The sequence below is a fragment of the Ranitomeya imitator genome, chromosome 4 (genome assembly GCF_032444005.1).
Source record: "Ranitomeya imitator isolate aRanImi1 chromosome 4, aRanImi1.pri, whole genome shotgun sequence".
NCBI lineage: Eukaryota > Metazoa > Chordata > Amphibia > Anura > Dendrobatidae > Ranitomeya > Ranitomeya imitator.
Window position 1 is genome coordinate 523851086 of NC_091285.1, and position 15703 is coordinate 523866788.

The following is a 15703-nucleotide window of genomic DNA, read 5'->3' on the forward strand; positions in this document are numbered from 1 at the left end:
TTTAAACATTTCAACTTTGTTTCCCATACATTTTTTAAATTGTATTGTGAAGTCACTGAACCCCCACACCATTCCCCATACCCCCCCCCCCAAAAAAAAAAAAAAACCCAAACAACCCAAACCTAGGCTATGTGCACACAGCATCTTTTTCTGGTGGATAGGCCACAGGGCGCCCAATATAATGATCATAGTGTAGAGCAATTTCGAAACGACATTTCTGCGATTATGCTCCATCTTATGTTATAATGACCTCAGAGCGCTGGTGTGGTGGCAAGTATGGTAATATTTGTGGGGTTGATATCAGATTGTAATATCAGCTGACATCAAGCCCACAGGTTAGTAATGGAGAGGCATCTATAAGATGCCCCCATTACTAACCCTATAAAGATATTGTAATAAAGACACAGCCAGAATAAATTCCTTTATTTGAAATAAAACTCCCCACCATATTTTACCTATTTGTTTAAAAAAAATAAAAAAATTAAAACACCATATTCCTCACCTGTCCGCCAATAATCCATTTGTCCCACGAAGAGCCCATCTCTACTACATCTGGATTGCATGGCTGAGTGCTGGCATGATGCAATTGCTCAACCGTGAATCCAGGAGACACTGAGCTGAAACTGCGAACTTAGCTTCAGCTTCAGCACCTATTGGTGACAATAGTGAGGTTACCAGAGTTCATCAACTATCTAACTTCGCTCACCTTATTGACGTCACTGCTCGATGCTGCAGCTGATTTCTCATGTTCAGCTCAGTGTCTGCTGGATTCACGACCGGGCAGTAGCATCATGTCATTGCTCCGCCATGCAATCCAGCTGTAGCAGAGTTGGAGCGCATCGTGGAATATAGATTATCGGCGGACAGGTGAATAACATGTGTGGTGTTTTTTATTTTTCATTTTTGTAAATAAATGGGTAGAAGAAGGTAAGGAATTATATTTCAAATAGAGGTGTTTATTCTGGCTGTGTCTTTACTAAAAAAATGACTATGGGGCTTAGTAATGGGGGTGTCTTATAGACGTCTCTCCGTTACTAACCACTGGGCTTGATATCAGCTGACATTACCGATATGACATCAAGCCCACAAATATTAACTAACTTGCCACCACATCAGAGCATGTGGGAAGAGCCAGGCAAAGCACCAGAATTGGTGCATCTAATAGATGCATCTTTTCTGGAGCGGTTGTGGGCTGCCATTTTTAGGCTGGGGAGGGCCAATATCCATGGCCGCTTCCCATTCTGAGAATACCAGCACCCAGCTGTCTGCTTTAGCTTGGCTAGTTGTCAAAAATGGGGGGAACCCACGCCATTTAAAAAAAAAAAAAAAATTAAATAATTAGAAAAAATGGCGTGCGGACCCCTGTATTTTTGATAACCAGCCAAGCTAAAGCTCACAGCTGTGGGCTGAAGACCATAGCTGTCGGTTTGGCCTGCAATGGTTATCAAAACTAGACGGGACCCCACATCTTTTTTTTTTTACACAGTGTGCCCCTGCCAATCTCAGCTATGCCAATAATTGGCATGGCTGTAATTGAGCCGAAAGTGCCCCCACCAGCAAAGCTTGTTAATTGGCTACACCACAGTCTTTCAACAAACTTTGTTCAGGCTGGTGAACCTGAACCGTAGCACGCACTTCCTTGAGAATAGCATGTTCGGGGTCCGTGCACGGACACTAGGCATTTGGTACAGACCCTGAACTTTACCATTCAGGTTCGCCCATCCCTACACTCCATTTATATTTACTATTAGATCAGAAAAACAAGGTGGACAGCAGTGTGAGCAACTATATCTTACCTCAGTGCCCCTGTTATCTCCAATATTAGATAAGAAAGATCATGTAGCAATTGTTTGAGCAGCCTCTTCTTCTTATAACTGGGATATCAAAAGGTAAAAGTCACTTGCCACTGCATCTATACTGGCGTGGTTATTCATTGTGGTAGAGCGTTTCTGATCTTTTACTTGAATTCCCAAAGCTGCTGAAGTAAGAAGAGGTCACGCATACTGCTGTCCACTCTGATTTGATACTGGAGATACCAAGGGTGCTGAGTTAGGACGGGGTCACACTTGCGAGTTCAATCCGAGAAACTCACACTAGTCTCTCTCATCAAGTCCGGGCACTGCCGCTGACACTCGGGACCAGAGTTTGCGGCTGCATGCATTTCTCCGTTTACTTCAGCATCTTTGGGAATTCCAGTAAAAGATTAAAAACAATCTACCTCAATCAATAGCCATGCCAGTATAGATGCAGTAGCAAGTGACTTTTACCTTTTGATATCCCAATTATAATGAACACAATCTTTTTAATACTAGCATATTTGGACATTAGTAAGTCTCATGCTGTAATGTGTGTATACTCTTTTGCATCTTCCCCTGGCCAGGAGCTGTGGTACGATCAGACCATGTTCCTGTACGGTCAGACACAGCCAATTGTAGAAATTATTATTATTATTCCAAGATCTATTGATTAAAATCAACTTTTGCTCATGGAAAACCCCTTTAAATCAATATTGAAGATATTACTATTCCAGATAAACCAAGTATCACATACCCAGATAGCAGTCGTGTGCCAAATGGCAGACAGACAAGTAATAATGGCAGTGTGCCATTTGGTCGCCCGCCAGGGCCGTGGCGTACCTGGTACTGGGTCCGGTGTTCACAGGGGGTGTCACGGTGGTGACCCGGTCCGTGGCCCTGGGCGCCCATGTAAAGAGGGGAAAGTCTTTAAATGGATTTGGTGATTAGAGTTTATGTTCGTGACGCCACCTGTGGTATTCGGTCAGTGGGGACCGACGCTGCTTTAGGGGGTCCTCTGGGGTGATGTTATGGCAGCTAGATGGTATAACTTCCCACAGGTGAAGTATATCCTCAGGGCTCCCGGTGTGTAGATGGAAGATGGTGAATGGCGCAGTAAAGTACTAGGACACAGGTTTCCAGTCTATTTACCTGGTTTACTGAAGACTTCAGGAAGCCGCAGTCCAGGGTACCAGATCACAGGTGAGGTAGGGTCCAACCGGCTTGGAAGCAAATCCAGAGTCCCCTTTACCAGGTGGAGTTAAAAACCTTCCTCTAGCGCGATGGTGTTGTAGTCCCTTACTGCCTATGGCTTCACATAGGGTCCTCACAGTTGTTCTCTCTGTCCCCCATATAGGATAGGACATAAGCCGTATAACTGGTGACTTGAGCCTTTTTACAGGGACTCTAGCATGCCCCGGGCTCTATAAGTGTCACCGTGCCTCCTGGGTATTAAGTATACGCAAAGAGAACACCGACTAGGAAACCCAGATAGAATTAAATTATTCTTTTATTAGAAACATTAATAAATCAATATAAAATTTGTAATGGGTGGGAACAAAAACACAGAGCAGAGGGACGCATACTACTTATGGACCAAAAAATTATGTGTAATAAATCATGAAAAAATATATTTGAAAATAATTTTTTAAATATATAATAAATTATTTGATGAATTATGTATAATATACTGTAAACCCTATAACAACAGGAAAAGGAAAATATGAATTTTTTTACACATGAAATTTAGGAGTGGCATATACTCATATAAAGTTACAGTGCATATGTCAGTGCATATCAAATAAGTGCAGCGAAAATATTCACATAATATGTGCCTATAATATGATCAAGGTAATAGGATATACTCATATAAAGTGACAGTGCATGTGGCAGTACATATATAATAACTATCGCAAGGATGCTCGCATAGTATGTGCATATGATCGCATAATAAAGGTGGTGAAACAAATCTCAAGTTATTGCAATGAGTAATATATACCTGTGATAGGGGTAATCAGCTGTCCAGAGGATGCGTCCACCCTGACGCGCGTTTCGGCGATTGGCTTCATCAGGGGGTATTAAGGCTGACAGGTAACTTGCAGTTCAATTGTCCTACCGGTTTCTGTTGTAAGTCGTAGAGCTACTTACAACCTCGGTGGTCCGGCTACCGGTTATCTGTGCCTCAGAAGGAGGCAGCCTGCTCGTAGCTAGTCTCCCTTGATGTTACTGTCCTGTGCTTTGTTCTCCTGCAAGCTCACTGAACAATGTTCGGCTTTCTGTATGTCTCTTTCCAGGAGCTGTGGTACTTCAGACCACACTGCCCCTTCAGACCTTCTGGCCCTCTAGGTCAGTCTGCTCCCTTCTGTCTCTCTGACAATCTACTCCCTCTTTCTCTCCAAACCACAATATAAATAGGGGAGTCACCTAGTAAATAGGATCAAAAGCTCCCTCTTGTGGCCTGGAGTGTAAACAAGTTGTGTGTGTGGTCTTTACCTGATAAAAGTTATCCTTCATCACTTCCAAATGTAACATCACTCACCCCGTTAGGAAAGCAATGCAACTGTGATGACCAGGACCCTGGGGTGCCACATTCCCCCCCCCCTCCCCATTAAATCCAGTACTCCTGGACTGGGAAAAGAAGAACAACAATAGAAATGAGCAAAAAGACATACACATTTTTGGAATGCTGCAAACATGTAAAACAAATTAATTAATGTAACTTTGGCTTCCCTGTATGGGAGGTATGGATGCTTGAATGTTACAAGAACATATATACATAGTACGCATACTTTCAACAATAGAAAACAGTATAATAACTAACTATGAAAGGCAATAACCCTCTACGGGTATACTATCTCTTAAGGTTTCAAAGTGCAGAACTTTCCTTACAAAACAGAGACTACCCTTATGGGTATAGTACTTCAGGTCCGTTCAATTCACAAGTGCAACATTAGACATCTTCAATACTTTCTGCACATAACACTATCCGTATTCAAGTTTCAGTTTTATTTTTATTCATTATATTAACTCACTAATATATGAACTATCTAGCATATAAAGTACAGTTCTGACTAACTTCAGATATCACTTTAACAGTGCAACACATTTAACTGGTCAAAAGTGCAATTTCAAATCTAACTTCTTTCAGTACTGAGGTAATGCATTTAAAGATGCAATTTAATACTCAAGTCAATTAATAACTTTACAACAGCAGCAACGAAGCGAGGGACCCGTCATAAACCCCCAGCGTAGTACTTGGGTGGGCTACAAGGCGTGTATCCAGATCCGGAATCCTGCCGCGCCAAACGGGTTTTTCTACAGGTCTCTGTAAAACAAGGCAACTTTCACAGTAATGTTAGAAACAGTCTCTTAAAAGCTTCTTTGTAAAACCAGTAGGAAGCACCTAAAGAGGTGCCAACTATGTACAATAAAGTTTTTGATCATGCTCAGATCATGCTCAGATTCTGCAGTTCTTTTAAAACAAATACTGGAACCTTAATCAGGTTATCAAACTTTTAACAATTCACAGTCATATTGCTTTTCAGATTTTATGGTTCTGTTTGTAGCACCTGGACGCTATGCTCACTCTTGTTAGGTTCCAACCTGATCCCAGGAATGATGTAAATTCTTGTCAGTTCCTACTATGCGGGTCTGAGTGCAGCTGCACATGGTGATTAGTTCAGTTTTCGTAGCTTGGGTACGTGTAATAGCTGGTGAGGCTGCCAATGCAGTCTCAGTGGTGGTAATGGTACACACTGTCGCTTTAGTGGTGCAAGCTGGGGTTACAGTGGGAGTGGTAGTGGTGATAGCTACTTTAGCACTAGGTAGCACCGCTACTGTCTTTGGTTTAGCCAGCATTAGAGCAGCGTCTCTGTGCTTGTGCACATTCAAGGCATACCAACCTTTTTCACCAAGATGCCTGGTGTAAGTCACGCAATCACCGGGGTAAAGATCTCTTTCTGGGTGTCCTTGCCAGAGGTGGGACTCCACGTCCCTCCTGTTAACAATGATCTCCGCGTATAACCCTGGCTCCTTAATGAATCCCCAGCCCTTTTTCAATCTGAAGGCTGCCACTGTGCCCTGCTTCAGCGGGGCCTGGTTGGTATGACGGTCCTTGCGGGCCTGGGCCTTGGCACATAAGTCCCTCTGGTCAAAGGCCTTGCACCAGGCCTGGTATTTCTCCTCCTTAGCTTCCCACTTGCGGGTGAGTTGATAGTGATATTCCTGCCAGCTCAGAACCTCTAAGGTCTCCCCTTCCTACTTTTCCATCCCACGGAACCCCATAAGGTCGGTCCCAGGATTCACCCAGTGGTACACTGTTCGTTCCACATAAATCTCACCCAGCGGGCTGGTGGGCTGGATCGGGGGCCTTCATAAAGTGCTCCATCCCCGTGGCCTGGTCCCATTCCCCCAGGGATCTGGAGTCGCACAGATCCATGATGGGGTGGCGCAGCGACTGGGCCCACTAAAAGTTCCTCGGCTACCGGGGCATGGTTATTGTTCCTACCTGCCGCTGTAGTGTCTCCGGTACAGACCTCCTCCGTTGCTATCAGGGGCTGCTGGACGGGATGTGGTTCCTGCAGCTCTTTCACTGGCGCCGCCTTGCATGTGGTTCCGGTGTCCAGCTGCATCCACAGGAGCTGATTGATTAAATCCTCCACTCCAGTCCGCTGGAGTTCAGGGACGACAGGTCCTGGCTCGCCGCGGCTTCCTTCGAGGTGGCTGGGGGAGTCCTCCGCTTCCACCCCACGCTCTTGTTTTCCGGGCTGCTGGCCATGGCGTTCTCCACATTGCTCCCTGCGTCCGGGTCTCTCTACAGCTCTCACCTTCAGGGGAGGAACTTCTTCTTTTTTTCCTTCCGCCATTCAGGATCAGGAGGCAGATCTCTGTAGCTGATGGACATGTCCGCATGGTACAGTAATACTTGGATTGGGCGGCCATTATTTTCACCCCACACCGTTAGTTTCCGCCCATGATGGCGCACTTGTTTTTCCAGCCCTCCTCATGGCGCTATAATGGCGGCAGTTTTGGCGGCAATTTTGGTGGTATTTCACAGTGTACAGTGTTTCAATGCATCACAGTTTAGGCACAGTTTCTTAGGCGCACATGACCCGATTTGCTGGGTCAGTCCATCCTGTTCGTGACACCAAGATGAGTTCTCCGCCAGGGCCGTGGGGTATCCGGTACCGGGTCCAGTGTTCAGAGGGGATGTCACAGTGGCGACCTGGTCCATGGCCCTGGGCGCCCATGTAAAGAGGGGAAAGTCTTTAAAGGGATTTGGTGATTAGAGTTTATGTTCGTGACGCCACCTGTGGTATTCGGTCAGTGGGGACCAGCGCTGCTTTAAGGGGTCCTCTGGGGTTATGGCAGCTAGATGATATAACTTCCCACAGGTGAAGTATATCCCCAGGGTTCCCGATGTGTAGATGGAAGATGGTGAATGGCGCAGTAAAGAACTAGGACACAGGTATGCAGTCTCTTTACCTGGTTTACTGAAGACTTCAGGAAGCCACAGTCCAGGGTACCAGATCACAGGGCAGGCAGGGTCTGGCCGGCTTGGAAGCGAATGCAGAGTCCCCTTTACCAGGTGGAGTTAAAAGCCTTCCTCTAGCGCGGTGGTGTTGTAGTCCCTTATTGCCTATGGCATCAAATAAGGTCCTCACAGTTGTTCTCTCTGTCCCCCATATAGGATAGGACATAACCCGTATGACTGGTGTCTTGAGCCTTTTTACAGGGACTCTAGCACGCCCCGGGCTCTATAGGTGTCACCGTGCCTCCTGGGTATTAAGGCGGACAGGTAACTTGCAGTTCAGCTGTCCTGCTGGTTTCTCCTGTAAGTTGGTTTCTCCTGAAAGAGGCAGCCTGCTCATAGCTGGTCTTCCCTGATGTTACTCTCTCGTGCTTTGCTCTCCTGCACGCTCACTGAACAATGTTCGGTTTTCTGTATGTCTCTTTCCAGTAGCTGTGATACTTCCGACCACATGGCCCCTTCATACCTTCTGACCCTCTAGGTCTGTCTGTTCCCTTCTGTCTCTCCGACAATCTACTCCCTCTTTCTCTCCAAACCACTATATATAGGGGAGTCATCTAGTAAATAGGATCAAAAGCTCCCCCTTGTGGCCTGGAGTGTGAACATGTTGTGTATATGGTGGTTACCTGATAAAAGTTATCCTTCATCGCTTCCAAACGTAATATCACTCTCCTCGTGAGGAAAGCAATGCTACTGTGATGACCAGGACCCTGGGGCGCCACCCCTTGATACTGTTATTTGCAACATATTTGCTTATATTTTTTTCATTATTTTCCTAAATTCACAGATATTAGTAATAATATAAAAGTGAGATCTCATAGAGATCTCATCTCATTTACAGTCTCGCCATCATCCCCGAGTAAGTAGAATGTTAAAAGCATAGGTGCCTGTGGGCATGTTCATCAAGAAGCTCTACTGCTGTGATCTAGAGATAATCTATATCACATATTGTCAAGCATTCTTCAGAACATAGCATCTGCTCAGTATTCACAAGGACAGGATGGACAGCAGCTCTTGTTACTTCAGCACTCCTGGTGTCTCCAGTATTGGATCAGAAACACATGGTGGACGGTAGTATGAGCAAATAATATTTGTTTTGTTTTTGGAAGTAAATCGTGTTGCATATCATAATGATCACTGTCTTGCTACGCTGGCAGAAATTTGTCCTAAAATTTTAACAAGAAAGGTGCCTGTGACCATGTATGAAGAGTCCTCTCACACTGTTGTTCCTGGTTTTTCTGAGCTACGCAGCTATTTCTGCTTTCAAAATAACTGGATGGACAGCAATGCGAGTAGCCTCTTATTACCTCAACACCCCTGATATCTCCAGAATTATAACAGATAGGAAGGTAATCATCATAGTACATCAAAATGACTCTTCTGGCAGAAACCTGTCCTAGAATGTCAATACGACAAGTGCATGTGAGCATGGGCAGGATGAAGCTCCAATGCTGTGACCTGACGGTAGTTTATATATAGCGCTTTGCCAATCTATCTTCAGAATACAACAGCCACTCGGCATTCAGAAAGACAGACTAGACAGCAGTGTGACCAGCTTCTACTTACATCATTACCACTGGTATCTCCAGTATTAGATCAGGCAGACAGGATGGACACTAGTGTGAGTAGCTTCTTTTGACTATAGCACCCTTGCTACCTACATTTTTAAATCAGACAGGGTGGATAATTGTGTGAGCAGCCTCCTTTTACCTCAGCATCCCTGGTATCTCCAGTATTAGATCATAAAGATAGTGTGGACTGCAGTGTGAGCAGCCTCTTCTTACCTAGGCACCACCAGTATATCCAGTATTGGCTTCGATAGGCAAGACAGAGAATAGTGTGAGAGACCTTTTTGAACCTCAGTGCCCATGTAATCTCCAGTACTAGATCGGAATATTTACTGGGAGCACATCTGTTTACATATGAAAGAATGGGTTGGAGCTTCCTACCGCACCAGTCATATTAACATTCAAGGACTAGTTTCTGTAAGTCTAACAAGGCAGCTGTCATTTTTTATGAACTACAGTAATTAGATTTATATAAAGTATGATTTGATAATTAAATGTATGTAGGAAATTATTTATAATCAATGTTTTTCTTTATTTTTTTCTTGTACAGAAAATCACTTTAAGGGCTTCCTCACAGCATATGTATCGGAAGAGCGCTATCCGATTTGTTTTTACCGGAGAGCTCTCAGACAAATGTTATTGAATGGTGCAGTGCTGATGCACAATTTTTTTCCCCTGACAGAACCTGTCAAACAAAATCACAGCATGCTGCGATTTCACTTTGATATCGGATGCCACTCACTCTTTCAAGTCTATGGGTGGGTGGAAAACATCGGACTGCATTTGGATGACATCTGGAGTGCAAACTGATTTCCGCGGACTGACACTATGGAGAAGATGGAGAAATTTTGTTCTCCATCTTCTCACTGTGTGCTCCAATTCTTTCATCCAAGAGAATCGGATCGAACTATGCTGACACTTGGATCAAACTCTGATCAGAGTTTAATCAGACTGTCATTTGCATAATAGGCCCGATTCCCTACCGAATCTACAACCATATGACTGTAGCCTACAGGTGGTTGCACAGGATAGACATTTAGCATCTATTCTCAGGGTGATAAAAGCCTAATTGCTAGTACCCACATCATAGGAAACCCCATAATCACTAGAATGAAGTTCAAGCATCCCATTCCTTTTCACTACACCCACCACAGTAAGGATAAGCTTGTGGTATACACCATTTAATGTCTATGGGTCTGATGCAAATAGCCAATCGCAGTGGCTTTCCTTGTTCTTATTGGAATGTGCACAAATGTGCTGCAAAACTACAGGTACACATATTGAAATACGGTGTAAAGAAATACATTCAAAACAACCCAGAATAAGTGTTACATTTCAGATTCCTCAAAGTCCCCCACCTCCCTTTTATGCTTATGACAGCTCTACACATTCTTGGCATTCTCTATCAAATAGTCACTTGTATTGGCTTCCAGTAAAAAGGTGTGTCTCATCAAGAGTTCATTTGTGGAATAACCTGCTTTTGAAAGTTTTTGTGACCATCTGGTCTGTTTTTCAGGGTCAGTGTTGGTGTATAGTTCCATACGGCTCTGACCCCTATTCCACAACTGTTCTAGGACCAGTCAACTAAGTAAAACTAGATGCCAGTCCATTATTACTTTAAAACATGAACATCAGTTAATCCAGAAAATTGCTAAAACATTAAAGGTATCCTCAAGTGAAGTCTTGATAACCATCAATCCATATGATGAAAACAACTCTCATGAGGACCGCCCCAGGAAAGGAAGACTAAGAATATCCTCTGCTGCAGAGGATAAGCTTAACACAGATGTCAGCCTCAGAAATCGCAAATTTACAGCACCTTAGATATAAGCCCTCATAAGCACCTTAGATATAAGCCCTCATAAATGAAAGAACAAGCATCAAGTTGCAGGCACATCTCCACATTAAAGGAGTTGTCCACTACTCGGACAACCCTTTCTCAATCCCTATGTTTCCCCCAAATAAAATAATAACACCTTTACTCACCACGTTACAGCAGTGTCAGCACTGGCTCTCCTTGTGCATGCATGACATCAGGGGCGGATTATAATAGGGTCAATCTGGACGGTAGCCCAGGGCCCAGTGGTGTGGGGGGGCCCTGGGCTACCGCTCAGATTGCCTGCCGCCATCAGGGCATTACTGCCCTGACTGGCGTATTGGCCAGGTGGCTAGAGGGGGCATGCATTGGGCCCTGTCTCATCTGCTCACCGGGCCCCTACCGGCGCTGCGGCAGTTTCACCTGTTGACGTGCGGGCGCGCACCCGCACGTCAATAGTTGACAACAGCCGCCAGCCATTTGGAGGCTGGCAGCTGAAGTCGGCCGCAGGCGCAGCGCACACGTCGCCGGCGTCTGACGTCATTGTCAGTCGCCGGCGAGTCCGCGCTGCTGGAGGGAGCTCGCCGCTGGAGCGCCAGTCAGGTGAGGAGAACTCGTTTTTTGGGGTTTTTTTTTTTGCAAACGGCAATCTGGGGGGCCCGGGGCAATATGCTTGACACTCTGGGGCAGATTGCTAGACAAACTGGGGTAGATTGCTGGACACACTGGGGCAGATTGCTGGACACACTGGGGCAATGCTGGAGACACTGGGGCAGATTGCTGGACACACTGGGGGCAATGCTGGACACACTGGGGCAGATTGCTGGGCACACTGGGGCAATATTGGAGACACTGGGGCAGATTGCTGGACACACTGGGGGCAATGCTGGAGACACTGGGGCAGATTGCTGGACATACTAGGGGCAATGCTGGACACACTGGGGCAGATTGCTGGGCACACTGGGGCAATATTGGAGACACTGGGGCAGATTGCTGGACACACTGGCGGCAATGCTGGACACACTGGGGCAGATTGCTGGACACACTGGGGGCAATATGCTGGAGTCAGACACTGGGGCAGATTGCTGGAGACACTGGGGCAATATGCTGGACATACTGGTGCAGATTGCTGGACACACTGGGGGTAATATGCTGGACACACTGGGGCAGATTGCTGGACACACTGGGGCAGAATGCTGGACACACTGGGCCAGATTGCTTGACACACTGGGGGCAATATGCTGGACACACTGGGGCAGAATGCTGGACACACTGGGGCAAAATGCTGGACACACTGGGGGCAATAAGCTGGAGACACTGGGGCAATATACTGGAGACGCTGGGGGCAACATGCTGGACATTTTGGGGGCAAAATGCTGGACACACTGGGGGCAGGATGCTGGACACACTGGGGGCAGATTGCTGGACACACTGGGGCAATATGCTGGACACACTGGGGCAGAATGCTGGACACACTGGGGCAGATTGCTGGGCACACTGGGGCAATATTGGAGACACTGGGGCAGATTGCTGGACACACTGGCGGCAATGCTGGACACACTGGGGCAGATTGCTGGACACACTGGGGGCAATATGCTGGAGTCAGACACTGGGGCAGATTGCTGGAGACACTGGGGCAATATGCTGGACATACTGGGGCAGATTGCTGGACACACTGGGGGAATATGCTGGACACACTGGGGCAGATTGCTGGACACACTGGGGCAATATTGGAGACACTGGGGCAGATTGATGGACACACTGGGGGCAATGTTGGAGACACTGGGGCAGATTGCTGAACACACTGGGGGCAATATGCTGGAGTCAGACACTGGGGCAGATTGCTGGACACACTGGGGCAATATGCTGGACACACTGGGGGCAGATTGCTTGGCACACTGGGGCAGAATGCTGGACACACTGGGCCAGATTGCTTGACACACTGGGGGCAATATGCTGGACACACTGGGGCAGAATGCTGGACACACTGGGGCAGAATGCTGGACACACTGGGGGCAATAAGCTGGAGACACTGGGGCAATATACTGGAGACACTGGGGGCAACATGCTGGACATTTTGGGGGCAAAATGCTGGACACACTGGGGGCAGGATGCTGGACACACTGGGGGCAAGATGCTGGACACATTGGGGCAGATTGCTGGGCACACTGGGGCAATATTGGAGACACTGGGGCAGATTGCTGGAAACACTGGAGGCAATGCTGGAGACACTGGGGCAGATTGCTGGACACACTAGGGGCAATGCTGGACACACTGGGGCAGATTGCTGGGCACTGGGGCAATATTGGAGACACTGGGGCAGATTGTTGGACACACTGGGGGCAATGCTGGACACACTGGGGCAGATTGCTGGACACACTGGGGGTAATATGCTGGAGTCAGACACTGGGGTAGATTGCTGGAGACACTGGGGCAATATACTGGACATACTGGGGCAGATTGCTGGACACACTGGGGGTAATATGCTGGACACACTGGGGCAGATTGCTGTACATACTGGGGCAATATTGGAGACACTGGGGCAGATTGATGGACACACTGGGGGCAATGCTGGAGACACTGGGGCAGATTGCTGGACACACTGGGGGCAATATGCTGGAGTCAGACACTGGGGCAGATTGCTGGACACGCTGGGGCAATATGCTGGACACACTGGGGCAGATTGCTGGACACACTGGGGCCAATTGCTGGACACACTGGGCCAGATTGCTGGACACACTGGGGGCAATTTGCTGGACACACTGGGGCAGAATGGTAGACACACTGGGGGCAATATGCTGGACACACTGGGGCAAAATGCTGGACACACTGGGGGTAATAAGCTGGAGACACTGGGGCAATATGTTGGAGACACTGGAGGCAACTTGCTGGACATTTTGGGGGCAAAATGCTGGACACACTGGTGGCAGGATGCTGGACACACTGGGGGCAGGATGCTGGACACATTGGGGACAGGATGCTGGACACATTGGGGCAGGATGCTGGACACATTGGGGAAGAGATGCTGGACACATTAGGGGCAGAGATGCTGGGCACATTGGGGCAGAGATGCTGGACATTGGGGGCAGAGATGCTGGACACTGGGGGCAGAGATGCTGGACACTGGGGGCAGAGATGCTGGACACAGGGGGCAGAGATGCTGGACACACTGGGGGCAGGACTGGAGACATGGGCAGAATGTAGATACGGGGCATGATTGGAGACACGGGGCAGAATGAAAGACATGGGGCAGGATTGGAGACAGATCGTGCAGGATCATGGGGCAGGATGGATACGATGGAGACTGATGGGGCAGGATTGGGAGATCATATGGGGCAGGATGTATACTCATGAGGGCAGGATGGGAGAACATATGGCTGGAGCCAGGAATGAGATACATGGGGCCAGAATGGGAGACATTATTATTACCATAGGGGCTAATTAAGGGATATTATTACTGCAGTGATGTATTTATTTTATTTTTTGAGGACACTGTTTTAAATGGGGGGGGGGGCGGTCCTGTTACTGTGTAGAGTGACACTATGTCGCCTCTTTTTCTTCATGTTGTGTAATGTAGAAGTTGGGAAAAATTAAGTCATGTGTTCTACAAGCGGAGCTCGAGATAACTGCGTTATTTCCTGCAGAGACGAGTCCTGGCTGGATGAAGTGATGGCGGTCTGTGCTGGATGAAAGATGAAGGACCTCACCTAGAGACGTCACTGGTGAGTCAGTGTTATACACTGATACTATACACTGTATACTATATACTGAACTTAAGGGTAAATTGACTAGATCAATGGATGGTTGATAGGTTATAGCTTCACACAGCAAACTATTTTTCTGGAATAATCTGGTTCAGGTATATGATGACCCCGTTGCATGACCCCGTTATGACCCCATCACATGACCCCATCACATGACCGGGGGGGCCCACAGTGTCTGAACAGCCCGGGGCCCTGGCTACCCTTAATCCACCCCTGCATGACATTATGTCACGCATTCCCTGCGGCCAATTAGTGGCCGCTACACTGTCCCCTCGTTCGAACATACTTCTCATCTGGAGGAAGTCAGAGCTGTGCCCGCTCTCTCACTTCCTCCAAATGTCCGATTTGTCCAAAGGAGAGTGAAGTGGCTGCTGATTGGCAACAGGGATCGCGTGACTTTGCTATGTTACGCAATTCCTGGAAGAGCAAATGCCGACACAGCATTCACCCCGGAGGTTATTATTGGTGCTAATATTTTACTTGGGAGAAACATATTGGTTGAGAAGGAGTTGTCTGAGTAGTGGACAACCCCTTTAATGTTGAGATGTCCCTGCAACTTCAAGACTCATTTGATTCAGACGTAGAGTGAGACGTTAGGCTAAGTTCCCACAATGAGTATTTTCTGAATTTTTGATGTTGCAGATTTTCTGCAGCATTTCTGCACTTACAGCTCTGGCAAAAATTAAGAGACAACTGCAACATTTTCAGTTTGTCTGATTTTTCTCTTTATAGATATATTTTTGAGTAAAATGTAAATTGTTCTTTTATTCTATAAACTTCTGGCAACATGTCTTTGAATTTCCAAGCAATAAATGTTTTTTTTTTTCTGAAAAGGAGAAATGGTCAAAATAAAAAAAAACAGTCCTTTCAGACCTCAAATAATGCAAAGAAAACAAGTTCATGATCATTTAGAAACAACAATACTAATGTTTTAACTCAGGAAGAGTTCAGAAATCAATACTTTGTGGAATAACCATGATTTTTAATCACAGCTTTCATACGTCTTGGCATGCTTTCCACCAGTCTTTCACACTGCTTCTGGCACAAAAATGTAAGCAGTTCTTCTTTGTTTGATGGCTTGTGACTATCCATCATCCTCTTGATTACATTCCAGAGGTTTTCAATGGGGTTCAGGTCTGGAGATTGGGCTGCCCATGACAGGGTTTTGATGTGGTGGTCTCTTAGTATTTGCCAGAGCTGTATTAGGGTATGTTCACGTTACATTTTGCCTT

The 15703-nt window shown here is 46.6% G+C and overlaps 1 protein-coding gene across 5 annotated transcripts in view; it reads left to right on the plus strand.

Moving 5' to 3' along the window:
- Nucleotides 1–15703, plus strand: part of CKMT1A (creatine kinase, mitochondrial 1A) — a 66875-nt gene that overhangs the window by 4456 nt on the left and 46716 nt on the right. For 2 of the 5 annotated variants that reach the window (XM_069766135.1, XM_069766133.1), the window contains exon 1: nucleotides 14357–14429. The exons of the other annotated variants lie outside the window; for them this stretch is intronic. Coding sequence is in view for 1 of the 2 variants with exons in the window: in XM_069766133.1 (XP_069622234.1) it covers nucleotides 14394–14429 (36 nt within the window). In the remaining variant the exon portion in view is untranslated. Of the gene's footprint in view, nucleotides 1–14356; nucleotides 14430–15703 lie in introns of those variants that run through there. 5 annotated transcript variants of the gene reach the window in all.